A 21,613-nucleotide genomic window follows, 5' to 3' on the forward strand; every position below is an offset into this window, starting at 1 on the left:
TGCTCCTGAGCTTGGTCAACACCAACAGCTGCAAAAAATTACTCGATCTTCTGAACCACAAATCCTCAATTTGCCAAGTCTGTCCATACCGCAGGGTAAGTGTCCTTTATTTCTCGCATGCGTGCAAGATACTCAGGAATATGCACTGCATAATCTATGCAATGCAATCTTATACAGTACTAAGCAAATTAGTATTATTTAATAGTTTATTAGTGTGCTGTACACTGCATACTAGAAATGCAACTAGTATAGTACATCAAAGAACAGGGAATAATTTTCATAATTCACAAATACTTCCTAGGTGACATAATGTTGTGTGTGTAACAATTTACATTTATACCCCACAGTGGCTTTCGTAACATGATTTTTTTATAGGTTGAAACAGAATTAAATAGAGCCAAATATATTTGAATCACTCAATATACCTAACCTAACCGCACAACTTTCATTTTGTACCCTGATTATTATTTCGTAATATAAGGCAAAAAAAAATCTTCATACATCATTTCGTTAATTGAATTATTTGCATACAGAAACTTTCATACCTAGAGGTTTCACTATTGAATTCTCCCACATTCATTGTAAAATATCAAATGTATTATAATTATTGAGGGTAAAATTTTTCAACATGTTAAAACTACGGCTAGAGTCCTTTGACATAATAGCTGCATAACTGCTATTTGAAACTTTAATGCGGTGAACATCTGTATAATAAAATTTCCACTCAAAATACAAGATTATATACAATTGTATTCACAACACTCACCACAATTTGAAGTATAGGGTATAAAAAGCAAAATGGCTGCCAAAGTTCAAAATGGAGTCTAAAAAAATGCCAACATTATTTTTTCACAGACAAGTCATAATCATTAGGGGAAAGATACATCTCAAAAAATCTATATGAAATTTTCACGAAAATACATAACGCCATATAGGCCTACTATGTATTAGAAGACCTAAAAATTACTTGCCATCTGAAATGAACCTGACTGCTACCTGTCTAACGGGGTAAGAACTCCAATCACATTAACACCAGAAAATTATAGGCCAAGGAAGTTTTGGTTGTAGAGAATTGTCTCACAATTATCTTTATGTATTTTTGTACTCTCACTTTACCGTATACTGTACACTATACTGTATAAAGACCTCCCTCAATAAATCAGTCCCCTGAAGAAATACCACAAAACTCGTCAGGACTTAATCTTATATGTTTGTGTATGTGCATGTATATGTGAGGAATCCCTGCACACACACACACAGAGAGAGAGAGAGAGAGAGAGAGAGAGAGAGAGAGAGAGAGAGAGAGAGAGAGAGAGAGAGTGTGTGTATTGATTTCATTGCATTTTCATAATTCTTTATAACTATTGTGCCTTTTAATGCAGTAATATGAACAAAATATGACAAATTTTAAAAGTAATTTATATTTTTCCTATCTATACAAACCTACATCCTTTACACGGTAAGATTCTGGCAAAAGCTGGAAATGCTCAATAAAAAATTATCAAGGTTCTGGCAACCACCCGCTAGTAACCACTGGTGATAGGGGTCTGACAGCACTCAGAGCATTCACTTTGATTCTGCCAAGGACTTGTGGGATGGATATGGTGGGAAGTGAAACCCATAGGTAGGAAAAATACAAATTACTTTCAAAATCTTCATCCTTTAGTAGAGGAGTCATCCTTAGGAGGGAGAAAGTCCAGCTGGCTAGCTAGTCTGGTAAGGAAGGCAGAGCAAAGGATCCTTGCATCCTGTGACCCAAGGTTTACTGCATCACAGCCCAGGAGTTTTTTAAACAAGAACTTATCTTCAGTAGCAACAATGTTCCTATTAATGTTGTTTTTGCCTTAATTATCACACTTCCCCCTAATAAGGAGAATGGGGATTCTATACTATTAATATTTTAGTAAAATAACTACCCGTCATTAGCATGCTCACCTGAATCAGTATCCTATCCAGCTCCATAAAGTTACACTGGCTGATCCCAAGAGAGGGAAGGAAGGAAAAGAAGAGAGAAGACCAAACATTCTCACTCTTAAACCTTAGACTTATGATGTAAACACTATCCTAGACAGGAGCGAGGTTTGCTATACCACTTGGCTGGGGAGCTATCACAGGTCCTATGAAGAATGTATCCAAGAAACTGTGAGTCAATCCTGAAGATAAGTGTGCTGTGAAGGTGGTCTGTCTCTGCCAGACACCCAGCTTCAACACTTGGGCAACTGAATGTTTCTTTCTGAATGCTAAAGTGGTAACAATCCTCATGACTTCATGAGCTCCAGGAAGGCTTGAGGCCAAGGGAGTATCCTTTTGCTCCCTGTAGGGTATACTGATGACTTCAAGAAGCCAGAAGGAGATGGTATTCCTGGAGATTTACTTCTTTGTCCTCCATGTACTAAAAAGGAAATTCTGTAAGTGGAGTCTAAATGATCTCGTTCACTTTATGTAGAGCCTCACTGTCTTCACAGGACACAGAAGCAAGTCATCGGGATTATCGGTCATCTCTTTAGCAATGAGACAGAAAAGGAGACAATCCTTAGTCAGTGATTAATGAGTTTTGGGATTTTGCCACAAATTTGGGAACAAATACAAGAGGAGTCCGAAGTGCAGCGGTGCCCTCTAAATGCCGGACACAAAAGGGGTGAGGATTAACCTCAACCTTACTCATAAAGGTGCCACAGTACTGATTTGACAGCCCTAGATACATCCGCCTGCTTGCAAAGTTCTTTCACACTCATACTGAAATGAGAGAGAGACAATTAGAAAAACTTGTCTGGTTGGAGAGCGTCGATAATACGTTTTTGCAGCTTGACGACCTGAATCAGAAAGGAGCTCTGAACGCTGTCAGACCCATATTACCTACGAATATTGGGTGGAGGTTGCCAGAACTGCAATAATTCTTCTTTGGCTGTTTCCAGTTTTAGCCACCAGATTTCATCTGAATCTTACCCCTATTAAAGAGTGAAGGTTTTTATTTGCATACGAGCAAATAAATATATGACCTATATAAACCTCTAGCAGCAATTGTTTCCTCTAAGTCAATTTACTTTTTCAAAATAGTTCTAATTTCTACAAATCAACAAAATATTTCAATTAAGAGTAGTGCTCCTTATGTGTTAGTTATCTACATAAACCAATAAAGAGTGTACAGTATTACTGTAAAAACAATCATAATAAATAAAAGTGCAATGATGCATGAAGAGCATTAGATAAATTGGTAACAAAGCAGGCAAATACTATTCTAACTAGTGGTTGTCAATTGATGTCACATGTTTAGAATTAAAAGGTTTAAATTATTCAGTTCCTATTTTATATGTAGTGATTATAATACTATACAGAAAAATACACAGCCCATATCAAACATGCTAACACACCTGAACGGTGCCACTAAATGAATATCTTATCACATATTACATCTTTCGGTGAATAGATGAATATTTTGAGTTCATAAAAATGATATATCCAAATCAACAGGCTCTACACATCGAAAAGATGAATACTAACTTGCATAAAAACCAACCAAACAGTATACATATATAATCCAAATTAAAATATGATTAAAAAATAAAAAAAAACTATAACCACAGTACACAAGACTAGTGTAAGATATTAGTAAAGAATTCCTTCATTTGGTATCATAAGAACTTCACCTATTATTAGCAGAACATTGAAAGATTTTAGTTTTCCACTGTTCCTCAAAATGCATTCGGTCCTTACAAAACATTTCTCCTGTTTTTTAATCTTAGCCGATACAAATTTCAATCATACTGTAAGATATTTAAATGCAATGACATATGAAACTAGATATAACCTGTGAGGTTATTCTCGTCAAATAAAAATATATATATATTTTGTTGTTGAAAAATAAATGTTACAGGAACAAATAATGCCACAAGTTAAATTAAAGTAATAGAGGTGAGTCAAACTTCAACTGGACCCATATTCATACCAAAACCATTCCTTGAGTAAGACGTGGATGTGAAGAAAATTTTGACAAAGTAAACAAAAAGGTAGATAATAAATAAATATAAATATATATTTATACATATATATATATATAATATATATATATTTTTATACATATATAAATATATATATATATATATATATATATATATATATATATATATATATATATATATATATGTTTATATATATATATATATATATATATATATATATATATATATACTGTATATATATATATATATATATATATATATATATATATATATATATATATATATATATATATATATATATAAAATATATATATATATATATATATATACTGTATATATATATATATATATATATATATATATATATATATATATATAAATATATATATATACATATATATATATATATATATATATATATATATATATATATATATATATATATATATATGTCAGAGGTGACATGCTTATAGAATTTGCAGAAAGAATGTAAAAATCATTAGCACCTTTTTTTTTATAAAAGGGAACATAGTAAATGGACACGGTGAAACCCAAATGGAGAAACAAATAAGAAATCTATTTTATTCTCAGTGAAAAAAAGTAAATTTAGCTAAAGATGTAACGGTGTTAGACATGTTAAATTCAAGCGACCATAAAACTGTGAGACGTGATATTTGTTTATATCTTATTTTTTTTCTTCCATTTTTCTTATGTCATAGTTTTCAAAACCATCACTAATGTTATTTTCGCAGTATAAAGTATGCTTTGTTCATGTATTCTTTTATAGTTCATTCTCCACTTCTTTTTCTTTACCCATGCTGGGCTGTTTTCCTTTATGGAACCTTAAGACTTGTAGCATCCCACTTTTCAATCTAGGTTGCTGCTTTGCTTTTAATTATAACAATAATGTATGTTCAGTCTCTAGGATAAGGTATAATAGAGTAATGATTTGTGCTTTGCCTCTGTTGTTCACTTGTGGCATTTAAGACTTAATAAAAGTGACGGAAAAAAACTTTTATTCCTGTTTTTTATTCAAGTTAATTCATGTTAGCAGGATTACACAATTAGATGTGTGTTGATTTTCCCAAACTGGCTAGTGATTACACTGTGGAAGAGATAAGCATGTAATTCTTGGAAAGAGACTGCCACTTGAGGAAATGAATTAGGCTTATAATGACCATAGAAATTATGTTTATGGTCTTATTTGTCTGTTTCCTTTAACCTTTCATGGATAAGTACAATGCCTCTACCTATTTATTTCAATTTAATAGTATGCATCTAATTCTCTGAATATAAACATGATTTTATTCCGTGGAGAGATGGGACATTTTCAGTAGAATGATCGGATTACTAGCTAATCTACAACCCTAGTTGAAAAAGCAGGATGCTACAAGGCCTAAGGTTCCAACAGGGAAAATAGTCCAGAGAAAAACGAAATACGAGACATAATGAATAAAAATAAATAAAATACTTCAAGATTAATTACAATGTTAAAATAGATCTGTCATATATAAACTATGAAGAAAGACTGATATCAACCTGTATTGCTGCAAGTTTGAACTTCTGAAGTTATTTTTATCATCATTATTACTTGCTAAGCTACAATCCTAGTTGGACAAGCAGGATGCTATAAGCTCAGGGCCCCAACAGGGAAAATAGCCAAGTAAGGAAAGGAAACGGAAAAATAAAATATTTTAAGAACAGTTACAACATCAAAATAAATATTCCCTATATAAACTATAAAAAAAAACTTTATCAAAACAAGAGGAAGAGAAATAAGACAGAATAGTGTGCCCGAGTGTACCCTCAAGCAAGAGAACTCTAACCCAAGACAGTGAAAGACCATGGTTTGATTAGTAAGATCATTCCAAAATCTAGAATACTTTGTAATATTGAGCTTTATGATGGAGAAGGCAACAAAGTCAAAATTAACTGGAGACCTAGTGCTATGTCTAGGACGGTACGGTCTGGGAAGATCCAAAAGTTAAGGATATCCAGAATTATAAAAATCTTATGCAACATGCATAATAAACTAGCTGAAGGATGGTGCCAGAGATTAATATCCAGATCAGGAATAAGGAATTTAACTGACTGAAAGTGTTTGTCCAACAAATTAAGATGGGAGTCAGCACCTGAAGACCAGACAGGAGAGCAATACTTGAAACTGTACTACAGTGACTTAATCAATTCAAACAATACAGTATCTATTTTATCTTATATGATTTGGGAATTTTGTTTTACTAAGAATTTCAAATAAATCCAGTAAATCTTGTAATCTTGAAAAGGAATTTTTTTGGGAGCACTATCTTTCATTTATGGTTAATGAAATGCTCTCTATATATACTTTATTCATATGAAAATAATCTTATTGGATTGCCTAACTGTATGGGGCTTGGACAAAATTTTGATGGTAAGCTGACTGTGTTATCAAAGGGTAAAGATGAATGATCAGGAATATCAGGATACCCAGTTCATTTGTTGAAGAGATTTTCTTACGGTATTCAAGTTTTTGGTGATGTTAGTAAAGTTTGTTAAACTGTAATTAGATTGCTTGATATTTTTCATGGGTTAAGTTTAGTTGTTTTAGAAGTACATATGACTTTCTCCTGACTTGACCACATCTGTTACTTGAATTCTGTTTAACTTCCTACTCCTAGAAATATTATGAGCAATCAAAACTACTGTATATCTGAAGTCAAAAAAAATTTATTGATTGATATTCAGTTCAGAAAGTCCAAGGAGAGTAAGAATGGATGTAAAAAAGCTTAAAATGACATATAACTTTGGGTAGTGCCATAGCCTCTGTACCATGGTCAACTGTCCTGGGTTAGAGTTCTCTTGCTTGAGGGTGCACTCGGGCACACTATTCTGTCTAATTTCTCTTCGTCTTTTCTTAAAGTTTTTATAGTTTATATAAAAAATATTTATTTTAATGTTGTTACTGTTAAAATATTTAATTTTTCATTATTTCCTTTCTTCACTGGGCTATTTTCCCTGTTGGGGCCCCTGGGCTTATAGCATCCTGCATTTCCAACTAGAGTTGTAGCTTAGCAAGTAGTAGTAGTAGTAATAATAATAATAATAATAATAATAATAATTATAATAATAATAATAATAACAATACTGTAATAATAATAATAATAATAATAATAATAATAATAATAATAATAATAATATGTTTAGCTCAATTGCATTCTGCCAAGTTATGAGAATCAGAGTTTCCACATTATTATCTAATACAATAACACATCACAAAAGCTAGGAGTCTGGAGAATTACCCACAATGTCAATTAAAATATATGAAGAGATGGAATGGGGCACTGGTAATAACTAGAAAAATGATATTTTAATTATAAAATAAATTTTTGAATATACTTACCCGGTGAATATATAATAGCTGCTGCTCCAGCGGCTCGACAGAAAAACACAAAAACTCGCGAGCGATCGCTATGAAGGTTGCGTGTGTGCCCACCAGCGCCAACTATCGGCCAGATACCGCATATGCATGTAAACAAGCCTCAATTCTTCTCGTCCCGCTGCGTCTCTATTGGGGAGGAAGGGAGGGCCTTTAATTTATATATTCACCGGGTAAGTATATTCAAAAATTTATTTTATAATTAAAATATCATTTTTAAATATTTAACTTAGCCGGTGAATATATAATAGCTGATTCACACCCAAGGTGGTTGGTAGAGACCAAAGTTAATTAAGTTTACAGCGTATATGCTTAGAGTTTTTGACAGTTATAATATAACAAAACCCAAATATATAGGTACCTGGTAAGGAAGTTGACTTAGACGATTACTCTGCCTTGTAAGTCTGTCTTCCTCACGAAGCCCAGCGATCCTCTTAGGATGCTGAAAGACTCCCAGGAGCTGCAGTATCAAGGGCTGCAACCCATACAACAGGACCTCATCAAACCCCTAATCTGGGCGCTCTCAAGAAATGACTTTGACCACCCGCCAAATCAACCAGGATGCGAAAGGCTTCTTAGCCTTCCGTACAACCCAAAAAACAATATTAAAAACATTTCAAGAGACAGATTAAAAAAGGATATTGGAATTAGGGTAATGTAGTGGTAGAACCCTCACCCACTACTGCACTCGCTGCAACGAATGGACCCAGTGTGTAGCAGTCCTCGTAAAGAGTCTGGACATCTTTTAAGTAAAATGACGCGAACACTGACTTGCTTCTCCAAAAAGTCGCGTCCATAATACTTTGCAGAGATCTATTTTGCTTGAAGGCCACGGAGGTTGCTATAGCTCTTACTTCGTGCGTCTTAACCTTAAGCAAACCTCGGTCTTTCTCATTCAAGTGAGAATGAGCTTCTCGTATTAAAAATCTGATAAAATATGACAAAGCATTCTTTGACATAGGCAATGATGGTTTCTTAACTGAGCACCATAATGCCTCAGATCTACCTCGTAAGGACTTAGTACGAGCTAAATAGAACTTAAGAGCTCTAACAGGACATAACACTCTTTCCAGTTCGTTGCCTACGATCTCTGATAAGCAAGGAATATCAAAAGATTTAGGCCAAGGACGAGAAGGCAGTTCATTTTTGGCCAGGAAACCAAGTTGAAGTGAACAAGTGGCTTTTTCTGTAGAAAAGCCGATGTTCTTACTGAAGGCATGAAGTTCACTGACCCTTTTAGCCGAAGCCAAGCACACTAGGAAAAGTGTCTTGAGGGTGAGATCCTTCAGGGAGGCTGAATGTAATGGCTCAAACCTGTCTGACATGAGGAACCTTAGGACCACGTCTAAGTTCCATCCAGGAGTTGCCAAACGACGTTCCTTAGAGGTCTCGAAAGACTTAAGGAGATCTTGGAGATCTTTATTGTTGGAAAGATCTAAGCCTCTATGCCGAAAGACCGAAGCCAACATGCTCCTGTAGCCCTTAATCGTGGGAGCTGAGAGGGAGCGAACATTTCTCAGATGTAAAAGAAAATCTGCAATTTGGGCTACAGAGGTACTGGACGAGGACACAGATGCTGACTTGCACCAGTCTCGAAAGACTTCCCACTTCGACTGGTATACTCTAATGGTAGAAGCTCTCCTCGCTCTTGCAATCGCACTGGCTGCCTCCTTCGAAAAGCCTCGAGCTCTTGAGAGTCTTTCGATAGTCTGAAGGCAGTCAGACGAAGAGCGGGGAGGCTTTGATGGACATTCTTTACGTGGGGCTGACGTAACAGATCTACCCTTAGAGGAAGACTTCTTGGAAAGTCTACCAGCCATCGAAGTACCTCGGTGAACCACTCTCTCGCGGGCCAGAGGGGAGCAACCAACGTCAACCTTGTCCCTTCGTGAGAGGCGAACTTCTGCAGTACCTTGTTGACAATCTTGAATGGTGGGAATGCATATAAGTCCAGATGAGACCAATCTAGGAGAAATGTGTCTATGTGTATTGCTGCTGGGTCTGGGACTGGAGAGCAATAGATTGGAAGCCTCTTGGTCATCGAGGTGGCAAAGAGGTCTATGGTGGGTTGACCCCAAGTTGCCCAAAGACTCTTGCACACGTCCTTGTGGAGGGTCCATTCCGTGGGAATTACCTGACCCCTCCGACTGAGACAGTCTGCCAAGACGTTCAAGTCGCCCTGGATAAACCTCGTTAACAGGGAGATGCCTCGATCTCTTGACCAAATGAGCAGGTCCCTTGCGATCTCGTACAGCGTGAGGGAGTGTGTGCCTCCTTGCTTGGAGATGTACGCCAAAGCTGTGGTATTGTCGGAGTTGATCTCTACCACTTTGTTTCGAAGGAGACTTTCGAATTTCATCAAGGCCAAGTGGACTGCCAAAAGCTCCTTGCCGTTGATGTGCATGCTCCTCTGACTTGAGGTCCACAGACCTGAGCATTCCCGACCGTCCAGGGTCGCACCCCAACCCAAATCCGACGCGTCTGAGAATAATACGTGGTTTGGGTTCTGAACTGCTAGGGAAAGTCCCTCTCTCAGACTGATATTGTTGTTCCACCATTTCAGGCATGCCTTTACTGGTTCGGAGACCGGGATTGAGACCGTCTCTAACGTCTTGTCCTTGTTCCAGTGAAAGGCTAGATGGAACTGGAGAGGCCGAAGGTGTAGTCTTCCTAGCGAGACAAACTGCTCCAGGGATGATAGAGTTCCTACTAGACTCATCCAATTCCTGACTGAGCACCGTTCTCTCTTCAACATTAGTTGGACTTTGAGCAGGGCTTGATCTATTCGGGTGGCAGACGGAAAAGCCCGAAAAACTGGACTGCGAATCTCCATCCCTAAATATAGTATAGTTTGGGATGGAATCAGCTGGGACTTTTCTAGGTTGACCAAAAGTCCCAATTTCTTGGTCAGATCCAACGTCCAATGAAGATCCTGCAGACAGCGATGACTGGACGAAGCTCTGAGAAGCCAGTCGTCCAAGTACAGGGAGGCTCGGATTCCCGATAAATGGAGGAATTTTGCTACATTCCTCATGAGCCTCGTAAACACAAGAGGAGCAGGACTGAGGCCAAAGCACAGGGCCCGAAACTGGTATACCACATTCCTGAAAACAAACCTCAGAAAAGGTTGGGAATCTGGGTGTATAGGAACGTGGAAGTACGCATCTCGTAGGTCGAGAGAGACCATCCAGTCTCCCTTTCTGACCGCTGCTAAGACTGACTTCGTGGTCTCCATAGTGAACTTTGTTTTCGTAACAAAAACGTTGAGCGCACTGACGTCTAGCACCGGTCTCCAACCTCCTGTCTTCTTTGGGACTAGGAAGAGACGGTTGTAAAACCCCGGTGATTGAAGGTCCGAGACTTTCACCACCGCTCCCTTCTCTAGCAACAGAGACACTTCTAGGTTTAGGGCTTGTCTCTTTGACTCCTCTCGGTACCTGGGAGAGAGGTCGATGGGAGTTGTCACTAGAGGAGGTTTGCATACAAACGGAATTTTGTACCCCTCTCTGAGCAACCGAACAGACTGTTGGTCTGCGCCCCTCTTCTCCCAGGCCTGCCAGAAGCTCTTCAATCTGGCTCCTACCGCTGTCTGAGGCTGTGGGCAGTCAGACTCTGCCACGTGAGGACTTGGCTCCTCTCTTCTTACCTCTCTTTCCCTCGGCACGAGCACTTCCCCTGCTGGGAGCTCTGCCACGAAAGGGCGGGATAAATCTGGATGCCGGAGTCTCGATCCTGGGTCTTACAGCAAAGGATGTAGAAGGAGTCCCTTTGCGAGCAGAGGACGCCATCAAGTCATGGGTGTCCTTCTGCACAAGCGAAGAAGCTATGTCCTTAACCAATTGTTGCGGAAACAAAGACGTTGATAAGGGAGCAAAGAGCAGTTCTGATCTCTGACAGGGAGTAACTCCTGCCGAAAGAGAAGAGCAAAGGGACTCTCGCTTCTTTAAGACTCCTGACATAAAAGAGGAGGCGAGCTCATTGGAACCATCGCGGATGGCTTTATCCATACATGACATTATAAGTAAGGAAACATCTCTGTCAGCAGACGAGATTTTCCTACTTAAAGCTCCTAATGACCAGTCAAGGAAGTTGAAAACTTCAAAGGCCCTGTATACGCCTTTCAGCAGATGGTCAAGGTCCGAGGAGGACCAACTAATCTTCAAGCGTCTCACGGCTAGGCGGCGGGGAGAGTCTACGAGGCTTGAGAAGTCACCCTGGGCAGAGGCAGGGACTCCCAAGCCCAGAACTTCTCCCGTGGCATACCAGACGCTCGATCTAGACGAGAGCTTTGACGGAGGGAAGGCAAAGGCCGTCTTCCCCAAACTCCTCCTGGTATCCAACCAGTCGCCTAAAAGTCGTAAAGCTCTCTTGGAAGAGCGAGAAAGCACTAGCTTAGTAAAGACTGGCATGTTAGCAGGTAAGCCTAGAGCAAACTCAGACGGTGGCGAACGAGGAGCAACGGTAACAAAGTGATCGGGAAAAAGCTCCTTGAAAATTAACACGACTTTCTTAAAGTCCATCGAAGGAGGAACCGTTCTAGGTTCGTCTACATCCGAAGGATGATCATCGTGATGAGGGTCAGCAACGTCCTCATCTGAAGGATCTTCATCCGACAACTGCTGAGTAACAAGCAAAGGGGTTGGCAATGCTTGACACGCAGAGTCCACACGCACTGGTGCATCAGTAGCAGTCCAGGACGCTACGTCATGTAACTGCTTAACAGCCTGACTGTCAACAACAACAGGAGCGGGAGGACGCTCGACGTCAACTCGAGACTGTTTTGACTGCCTAGACTGAGCAGTCAAAACAACTCTAGACTGCGGTGTTTGACGCTCAGCGTCAAAACAAGTCAACTCCGCTGGTTGGCGAACGTCCTGAACGTCAACAAGAGCATTAGGAAGTGGCTGAACGTCCATATGCGGCTGAAAGTCAACACGTGACTGCATCGAGTGAGGCTCTACAAAGCGTGACTGACGTGACTTAGTAACGCCAACGTCAACAGGACAAGCAAAGGCTCGTTTTGGCGGCTGAAGGCCAGGATCTCGATTAGCTAAGCGGCGAGGATCATCGTGAACCTTTTCAGCAGAATAGTCTTCCATAAGGGAGGCGAGCTTGATCTGCATGTCTTGCAGTACAACCCATTTAGGATCAACGGGAATGGGTGCGGTAAAAGATGGGGGTAACGTCTGAGACTGCACAACCTTGCCTACACCAAGACTCTCTGAGCTTGTGTAACGTTGCTGCTTAGGCGGCGAGCAGTCTTCCGATGACTGCAAAGGGTCAGAGCTGTCCCAATGGCTACAACCAGGACGCTGGACCTGTCCTGAAGGGACCGACTTTCGCTTCAAGGGCCTTGAAACCTTGCTCCATGGTTTCGGATGACGAGGAGCCTCGAGCTCTTGAGAGTCTTTCGATAGTCTGAAGGCAGTCAGACGAAGAGCGGGGAGGCTTTGATGGACATTCTTTACGTGGGGCTGTCTCATCAAGGGGCGGTCTTGATGAGACACGCCTGTTACCATAGAGGGAACGTCTGTTCGCTGATCAAGGCCTCTCGAACCCATAAGTCGTACGACATTACTTCTCCCCTGGGCTTGGGAGCTTGCAAGAGGTCTCGGACTAGGCGAACGACAGGCACGAACAGACGAACCCTCGGTCGCAACACTGAAAACACTTTGCGCACTAATCACTTTCCCACGATTTTCCGCTGTGGCACTCTGACACTTTAGCTCTTTAACGTCAGCCATGAGTTGATTACGATCTGTTGCTAACGACTCAACTCTTTCACCCAAAGCATGAATGGCACGTAACATGTCCCGCATTGATGGTTCCTGAGTGCCAGTAGGGGGTTCAGGCACAACCACTACAGGGGAAGGAATAGGTTCAGGGGCATGGGGAGAGGAAAAATCTACTGATCTAGAGGAACTCCTCCTCACCCTATCTCTCTCTAGCTTACGAGAATACTTGTCATATTCGAGCCAATCGAATTCCGAAAGGCCCACGCATTCCTCACACCGATCTCCTAATTGACAGGTTTTACCCCGACAATTAGAACACACAGTATGTGGGTCGAGAGAGGCCTTTGGAAGACGCCTATTGCAATCCCTAGCATTACACTTACGAAATCTAGGAATCTGAGAAGGGTCAGCCATTTTGAATTAGTCAAAGAAAGTCCAAAAAACAATCCAAGTCATCAACAATTAAATCTGTCCAAAAAAGAGTTGAGTTTAAGTTGAGGATAAAACACCTGCACTGCGAAAGCTCAAACCAAAATGAAGTACTTCACTAAGTCTGTTGAAAAAACTCTAGGTTATACAGCGAGTAATGATACGTCTTGTCGTTAAGGCCGACAGAGAAGAATTGAGGCTTGTTTACATGCATATGCGGTATCTGGCCGATAGTTGGCGCTGGTGGGCACACCCGCAACCTTCATAGCGATCGCTCGCGAGTTTTTGTGTGTTTTTCTGTCGAGCCGCTGGAGCAGCAGCTATTATATATTCACCGGCTAAGTTAAATATTTAAAAATGGAATTTGATAAAACCTAAAACATTTTGAATATCAAAAGAACTACCAAATTCTACAACATTCTGTTTATTAAAAAAACTCAATTGAAGAAAATATGATATAATCATCATATGTTAAAGACAAAATCAGCTTCTGGACTATAAATTCAATCTTGTGTACAAAATATACATACAGTATATACAGTCTACTATATAGACAAGATATAAATGTAACAAGTGTTAGGAAATTTATAGACAAACATCAAATGAAATCACATCAACCACGCTTACCAGCCAAATGCCTATGACTAAATTTTACATAAAATCTAATTACAAATCAATTTGTTCTTGAATTCAACTTTTCAAACTATCCATAATTAGAGGAGATATGGATTGCTTCCTATATAAAGTAACAGCGAATTTCAAATGAAAAAATCTTAAATTTCCAAAACTTTAAATGCACCAGTTTCATCAAAATTTCAAATGAATTAGGACAGATTAACAAAACTATTATCAACACAGAAAATATGCTCATCATGCATAGAAAATTGTTTAATATATGAATGTGCCCAGGGTGTGCATTTATTGCAAAAAGAAAACTCACCTTAATAAGCACTGTTCAGGGGCATGCTTGTTTCTGAAAAGGCATTTTGGAAAATGAAGTCAACACTTTTGAAACGCTAACTTCAAAATTTATCAACCAATCAAGGGTTTCAATCCTAAGTCTAACATATAGACATAACATAGAAAACAATGGATATGAACACATTACTGATCAACACAAATACGAAAATCAATCCATGAAATTTTGACATGACTTTAAGAACAAAATAATCGGTCAGGAATAACTTTTCTGAAAAGGCATCTCTAAAACAAAATATCATACAGAATAACTGACTAGCAATTCCTAATATATAGAAATAATGAATCACCTTAAAGCACCTGAGAACCAATAATCCACAATGTACACAAATTTAAAAGGGTCATTTATAAAAAGCAATTTTTTCAACGAATCTTCCCCAAAATAAACTTGCCATATAGCCTCAATGTATGAACTTCTTGACAAAGAATATTAAACCTAAGAGTTTAGCTTGGATGTACAATGGACCCTATTTCCTGTGACATCAAAAGACGGCATCTGGGACTCTTCATATTGTTCTCTTCATGCATAGCTACTACATATTCAGTAACAATTACTCAAATTTGAGAATATGAAATTTCCAGTATTATCACATGTTGAGATCTTCACATTATCCGAGTTGTGTCCTCTCGTTCTTCAATACATATACTGTACTGCACATTTTTTGTTAGCTGCAATGATTAATGACATGCAAATTGAGCCCATTCCACACGCTTTTAATGTAGATGATTGAATGATCAGTCAAACATAGACGAGTGTGTTAACCATAAAGAGATTCAGATAAAGCTACATCAGCAATTTTTCTTAACAGGAGAGAGGCCAGGATGCTACTAGATTATACTGTAATTCTAGTACTGTGTCTCTTGACTGAGAGTCTTATAGATTTTTATCTGGTCCATGTTTGATAATGTGGCTGTCATCTATAGCTTAGTCAGATCTTGATCGGCTTGAACTAGAATGAGACAAAAAGTTTTTATAATGTTATAAAATCATTTCATATCTAATTTTGTCCCCAAAGGTGTTTGAAACTGAGTGGACACATAGCGTTTCACTTGTTATTCCTGTCGGTCATCATCATCAGCTACCATTACACCCAAATAGGCAGCAAAATTGCCTTGTTTAGTCCATCAATTTGATGCTCTCCTGGTTAAGCGTAGCACTTACAACATCACTCCGTCAACTAACTGGTTCATAATCTTTATGAAACGTATTTCCATAGAAACAAGAAAAATATTACCTCCTCAGGATATAGTTTTCCTCTTCTCTTTCAGAGCTTATTTCAGTTAAGAAATACATGTCTCATTCTAAAGTTTTTGCCTCAAGCTCAAACCATCCTAGAAATGTAGATTTTTCCAATGCAACAGTCTTTGAGCCAAGCGATTTCCCTTAGATACGATGTTAAGCGATCCCATTATGTTTGGATATGTTACTTATCTGATATCCCTATGTCTTGTAGTTAAGCCTGTTATTTCTTATAATCCTTTGGCCTCATTGCTACACTTGTTACTTCCTCTGATATCCCCTCCAACAGGTGACAGTTACTGCTGCTCAAGTGTCTGGCATCAACATTCATATTCCTCCACCTGTTATGCGTTATGAATTCTAAAGTTTTCATATTACCGTATACAGAAGGTCTGTCTACATTCTAATAAAGATGGATAACTTCCACTTTTGATTGATATATATGTCAACTTAACCAGGATAACTAGTCTTCCCCAATTTGAACATGGATTCATTTACTTCTCTTCCCTTTCAAGTGACATACAGTACATCAACAGATTAGTATGTAGCCCACGCAGTACAGAAGGTTGTACCAACCGTTTGTCGCACGTTCGTACATAGTTCATTTTGTGCTTGTATCTTCGCTCTCCCCTCGCACTAAAAAGAACCCGAAAAAACATGTCTTGTTTCTCCTCTGTAACAATGTCTGTTTTTTTAACATGAAAATTCTTGTTGCCTTGAACTTTTGTATATAAAGGAGTGTTCTATTATAAAGTCACTCAGTTGTTTTCAACTTGCCTTTGAGTCACAACCTTCTCTCGGCCCATCACAAGGTCCTCAACTTATAACCATTTTGAGATACAAACATAAATCCAACTGAATATAACAGATAAGATAAAGAAATATTGTAATAAAACTATAATATATAATTTAATACAGTAAGTGAAATAACATTTGTAATGACCTGATATCTTTTTTCATATGAAACCTGATTATTTGCTGACTTTTGTAGCTGGAAACCATAGGCATGGGATTCAGGTTAGGCCTAAATTTAACAAAATTCAACTTACAAACAGTTTCTTGGGAACCAATTAAGTTTGTAAGTTAAGACCTTCTGTATTTCCTTTTCTGTGATTTCAGACACAGTATATAATTACTATCTCTCCTTCCTTAAGTTGAAAGAATGAGTTATTAGTTTTGTTTTTAAAGTGAAATTACAAAATTCTTTCATATAACCTTTTACAGTGCAGTATACCATTAGAATTACACAGAATGTTACAATACTGCAACTCTTAGGTTTTGTTCATACTATATTTGCTCTTAGCATTAAGATTCTAATTAAGTAATTTAAGAGATTTGTAGGTTATCTACCAAAGGATAATGACCAGAATTCTTTTATTGAATTAGCCCATGCCCCTCTGTTTTTGGAGGAAACAGCATATACATAATTATTGGCTGTTTAGTAATAGAAGATTGGGAGCAGTTATTCACCTACATAGAAAGATAAATACATTGTCAACAAGTGATATAATTTTTTTGGGGTTTATGGTACCAATTATGCTGTAATAATAGTATATATGCTCGTTTTCTCTACTTATTTTATAAGTTTTCAAGGGCCTAACCTTTATTACTGATATCTCTCTCTCTCTCTCTCTCTCTCTCTCTCTCTCTCTCTCTCTCTCTCTCTCTCTCTCTCTCTCTCTCTCTCTCTCCTAATTTAGGTTTTTTTACCCTGTCTTTTTTTTCTTGTATATTCTTTCAGTCAACCTATACAGGTAACCTATCTTGAGGTGACTTTTTTGTCTTGCCTTTAAAATTGTGTGGTTAAGGAACATTGCATTGACCTATAAATTGATTATTTTCTCACCCTGCAAAGCTTTATGTGAGTGATGTATTTCCACAAAATATTGCAGTGTTTCCCATATTTTCACCATTACAGTACCCTTATTTCACTTGACGTGAGAGGTTTGTTACTCTGATCCTCCTCTTCCTCAGTAGAAACATTCTGCACTACCTCTTGTTGCTGCTCCTTATGCAACTCCAACAGCTCAAAAGCATATGCTCCTCAAGCAGATCACTGATGTCGTTCTTGTTCACCTCCAACCACACTGACTTGCTTAAAGATATAATTTCATTGTCAACTGCTCCTCCTGCAAGAGTTTCAACCCCTCAAAATCATCTTCTGCAACACATTCAGTCCACAGTTTCTTCCATGCACAACTCTTTTCCAGGCTTCATTAATGATTTTGAGGCAGCTGACAATGTAGTGATGTTCTTTCCACAACTCTCGAAGGGAGAGCTTGGTCCCTTGTGTAACCACAAAATGTCGCTCGGCACTGGCTTCTTGTACAATTCCTTGAAGTTGGAGATCACCTGCTGATCCATGGGTCGGAGAATTGGAGTGGTACAGGGGGGCAGTAAAGTCTCGATGAATTTTAATTCCTCCATCAGTTTGTCTTCAATGTCTGGTGGATGGGCAGGAGCATTGTCCATATGCAACCAGGCTTGGAGTGGGAGGTTCTTGTCCATGAGGTACTCGTTGACCTATTCCACACACAAAAAAAAAAAATAAAAATAAAAAATAAAAAATAAATGCCACTCAAGCCTTGCTCTTTGACCTCCATATGAATTAAGTTGCTTCTCCTGCACCTTGTACTTTTATAAATGGCCATGGATTCTCCAAGTGGTACAGGAGAAAAGGTTTAATTGTGCAATTCCTACTGGCATTAGCACAGCATAACAGGGTGAGATGGTCTTCATGGGCATGTGACTGGAAATTGCCATCGCTTCTACAGTAATGAAGGTCCTCCGGGGCATTTTCTCCCCAAAGAGACCAGTCTCATTGCAATAGTAAACTTTACGAGGTATATACGACTTTTTAAATTCTAAACCAGCTACTTCTACTTCCTTGATATGAGAGCTTTCAAAACCACCATGGATACCTATTCTTCACTTAAATTTTCACACCAGCAATTGCTTGCTTTGAATATTACTTTTTCATAGTCTGCTTTTATACCTGGCTCATTTCTCAAAATGTCAGCATACAAAAACTTTGCCTTTTCACAAATTATCTTCTCTGTTATTGTATTGCCTGCTAGCTGCTTCCAATTGATCCACACAAGAAGCAAGTTCTCGCCATTATCTAGAATATGCGGCCGTTGTTTCATCAAAGTATGCACTCGTTTTGCAGCATCAAATAATTTGCTTTCTTTTTTCTTCTTCAAGATTGTGCAAATTGTCAATGATGTATGATTGTACATTTTTGCCAGGATTTTTACTCTTATAATTCGATCATTCATCTGGGAAATATTTATTCAGCTCTAAGGTTATTACATTCTTCTTTCCTTTTCTTGATCATCTTAGGGGTCATTGTTGAGAGGCTGAACTTTCAGCTTGATGTGAACAATATCAATCATCATTCTATAAAGAATATGAGGTCACAACTTAACAAAAGAACACTCCAGAAAAGGATTTATAAGATAATGTAATGTGATGCTGGTATGAGTACTGCAGAGAGTGAAAGAAATAAGGTCTGGGGGGAGGATTGCGAGCAAAGGCAAAGCAAAATTGGCATAAAAATAATGTGAAAACTACATGAGTGGCATATGGTGACTGTGCGACTGTTTTCTGTGCATCGCATGCTAATCTCATTAGTACATTTCCACAAAAAATGCAAATATGGAGATAAACTTTGCTTGCTGACTGATAAAATATTTGTTTACTGATTTGAAACTTCTTGCTCGTATGTTGATTTATTCGTATCTGAGTTTCGTAACCCGAAGTATTACTGAAACTGACAAAAAACCCACAATATAAAGAAATTGAAGATTGTACATGGAATGCAAGGATAATGAATAGGCCAGAAAAGCTACCAATTATCCAAAGAGAAATGAGTGGATTAAATCTTAATATCCTAGGCTTATGTGAAGTAAGATGAAGGATTGTGGAGACTTTGAAGATGAAGATGTAGGGGTGATTTATTCAGGTGGTGAAAGAGCAGAAAGAGGAGTAGCTATTGTGCTGAGAGATAATCTCAAGAAGTCAGTTGAAGAAGTGGAATGCATATCAGACCGCACTGTGTTGATTAGATTTAAAGGGGGAAAGATGGTTACATTGATCATCCAAGTGTGAAGAAGTAGAAGAAATGTATGGTATGATAGAAGAAATAATCGACACTTGTGGCAAGAGAGTTAATCGTATTGTAATGGGTGACTGGGATAGTTTAAGTGGTGAGGGAAGAGATGGAAATGAAGTAGGAAATCTTGGGTTAGGGAGACGGAATAACAGAGGAATCAAACTACTGTAGTTGATTTCTGTAAAGACAAAAAATTGTAGTAAGAAACACTTGGTTTCAAATTTACAGGAGGAGAATATACTCATGGAAAACACGAAGAGAACGTGAGAGATGCCTAATTGACTTCATCTTCATCAGACAAAGGCATAGGAATACTGTTAAGAAATCGAAAGTGTATCCAGGGGCAGATGATGATTCTGACTGCACTCTTGTGGTTATGAATTTAGCAGTTAGGTTAAAGTTCTTAAACACAAAGGACCGAGAAATGGAATACAGAAAAACTGTATGACCGCAAATCTATGCCCACACTGGAGCGTGAGTTTAAACTGTTTACTGGGGAGGCCACTGCTGTGTTTGGGCACCACAGGGGGGAGGGGGACCTTGCCTGGCAGATATTCTGGTGAGTATTTATTCTGATGAAACTGGAATTGAAACCAGACACCTTTAACATTTAACAGAATAACAAAAATGTAAATGATGCTGAAATGACAAGTAATGAAAGATGGGTTAAACTAAGCAAGGCAATCAAGAATAGTACACATGTAAACATCACAAGGGAGAGCAAAAGAAACCATAGGTCACAACAGAAATGATTGAGAAAATGGTGCTGAAGCTGGATGCAGGACTTATAAGAAGTTGAACAACAAGTTGAGGAGGGAAACAGACAAGCTAGGGAAATTCATCTTATTGAAGATCTCAAAGACGTAGAAGAATTTGAGAAAAGACAAAGATCAGACCTCATGTATAAAAAGTTAAAAAAAATAATAGAATGAGAAGAGGTGAATTGAAAAGCATTGAAATAGAAGGGAAAATGGAGTAAAGCTGAAAAAAAAATCCCGAAGAGCTAAGGAAATGATGGATGAAACACGACCTATATGATAAAGAGAACAAACCTTCTGATATGGAAATAAAAGAGGATGAGGAAGTAGACGATGATGACATTGGCCCTGATTTATTAGAACAAGAGAAATTACAGCAGCTATAAGGAACTGAAAAGTAGTAAAGCTTCGGACCTGACGATATTCCAGCAGAGTTCTTGAACCGTCTAAGGGGATAATCCAAGGAAGAACAGACTCTATTATCTCCCTGATTGGATTCCTTAAGAAACCAAAAACAATAAAGTGCTCAGAAAATAAAACAAGCTTAATTAGTCATGCATAAAATATACAGTAATGCTTAGAATAGCAGCAGAAAGGTTAAAAGCAAAAGCTGAAGGATATAATGGAAAGGACCAATTTGGATTTAGATCAGGACATGGAACACGAGAGGCAATTGGCTGTATGAGGATGACGTAAAAAAAAGTTCTAAATGTTAATAAGTAAATGTTTGCTTGTTTCATTGACTTTGAGAAAGCATTTGATAGAGTTCAGTGAACATTACTACTGAAAATTTTATGAAATATATCCATTGACTGGAAAGATGGAGTGTTAATAAAGAATTCATATCTAAATCAAACAGTAACAGTACATATTGCAGGAGAAGATTCAAAACCGGGAACTGTTAAAAGAAACCAGACAGGAATGTTCCCTATCACCAATTCCATTTAACATCTTCGCAAAAGCACTGATGTAAGTCACTGGAAAA

At 38.2% G+C, this 21,613-nt stretch overlaps 1 protein-coding gene across 3 annotated transcripts in view; it reads right to left on the reverse strand.

The window, feature by feature from the left end:
- LOC137629533 (WD repeat, SAM and U-box domain-containing protein 1-like) overlaps positions 1-21,613 on the reverse strand; it is a 164,130-nt gene that overhangs the window by 59,078 nt on the left and 83,439 nt on the right. For 2 of the 3 annotated variants that reach the window (XM_068360943.1, XM_068360941.1), the window contains one exon: positions 14,479-14,511. The exons of the other annotated variant lie outside the window; for it this stretch is intronic. In XM_068360943.1, coding sequence (XP_068217044.1) covers positions 14,479-14,511 — 33 coding nt within the window. The remainder of the gene's footprint in view (positions 1-14,478; positions 14,512-21,613) is intronic. 3 annotated transcript variants of the gene reach the window in all.

The sequence above is a fragment of the Palaemon carinicauda genome, chromosome 37 (assembly GCF_036898095.1).
Source record: "Palaemon carinicauda isolate YSFRI2023 chromosome 37, ASM3689809v2, whole genome shotgun sequence".
NCBI classification, from domain to species: domain Eukaryota; kingdom Metazoa; phylum Arthropoda; class Malacostraca; order Decapoda; family Palaemonidae; genus Palaemon; species Palaemon carinicauda.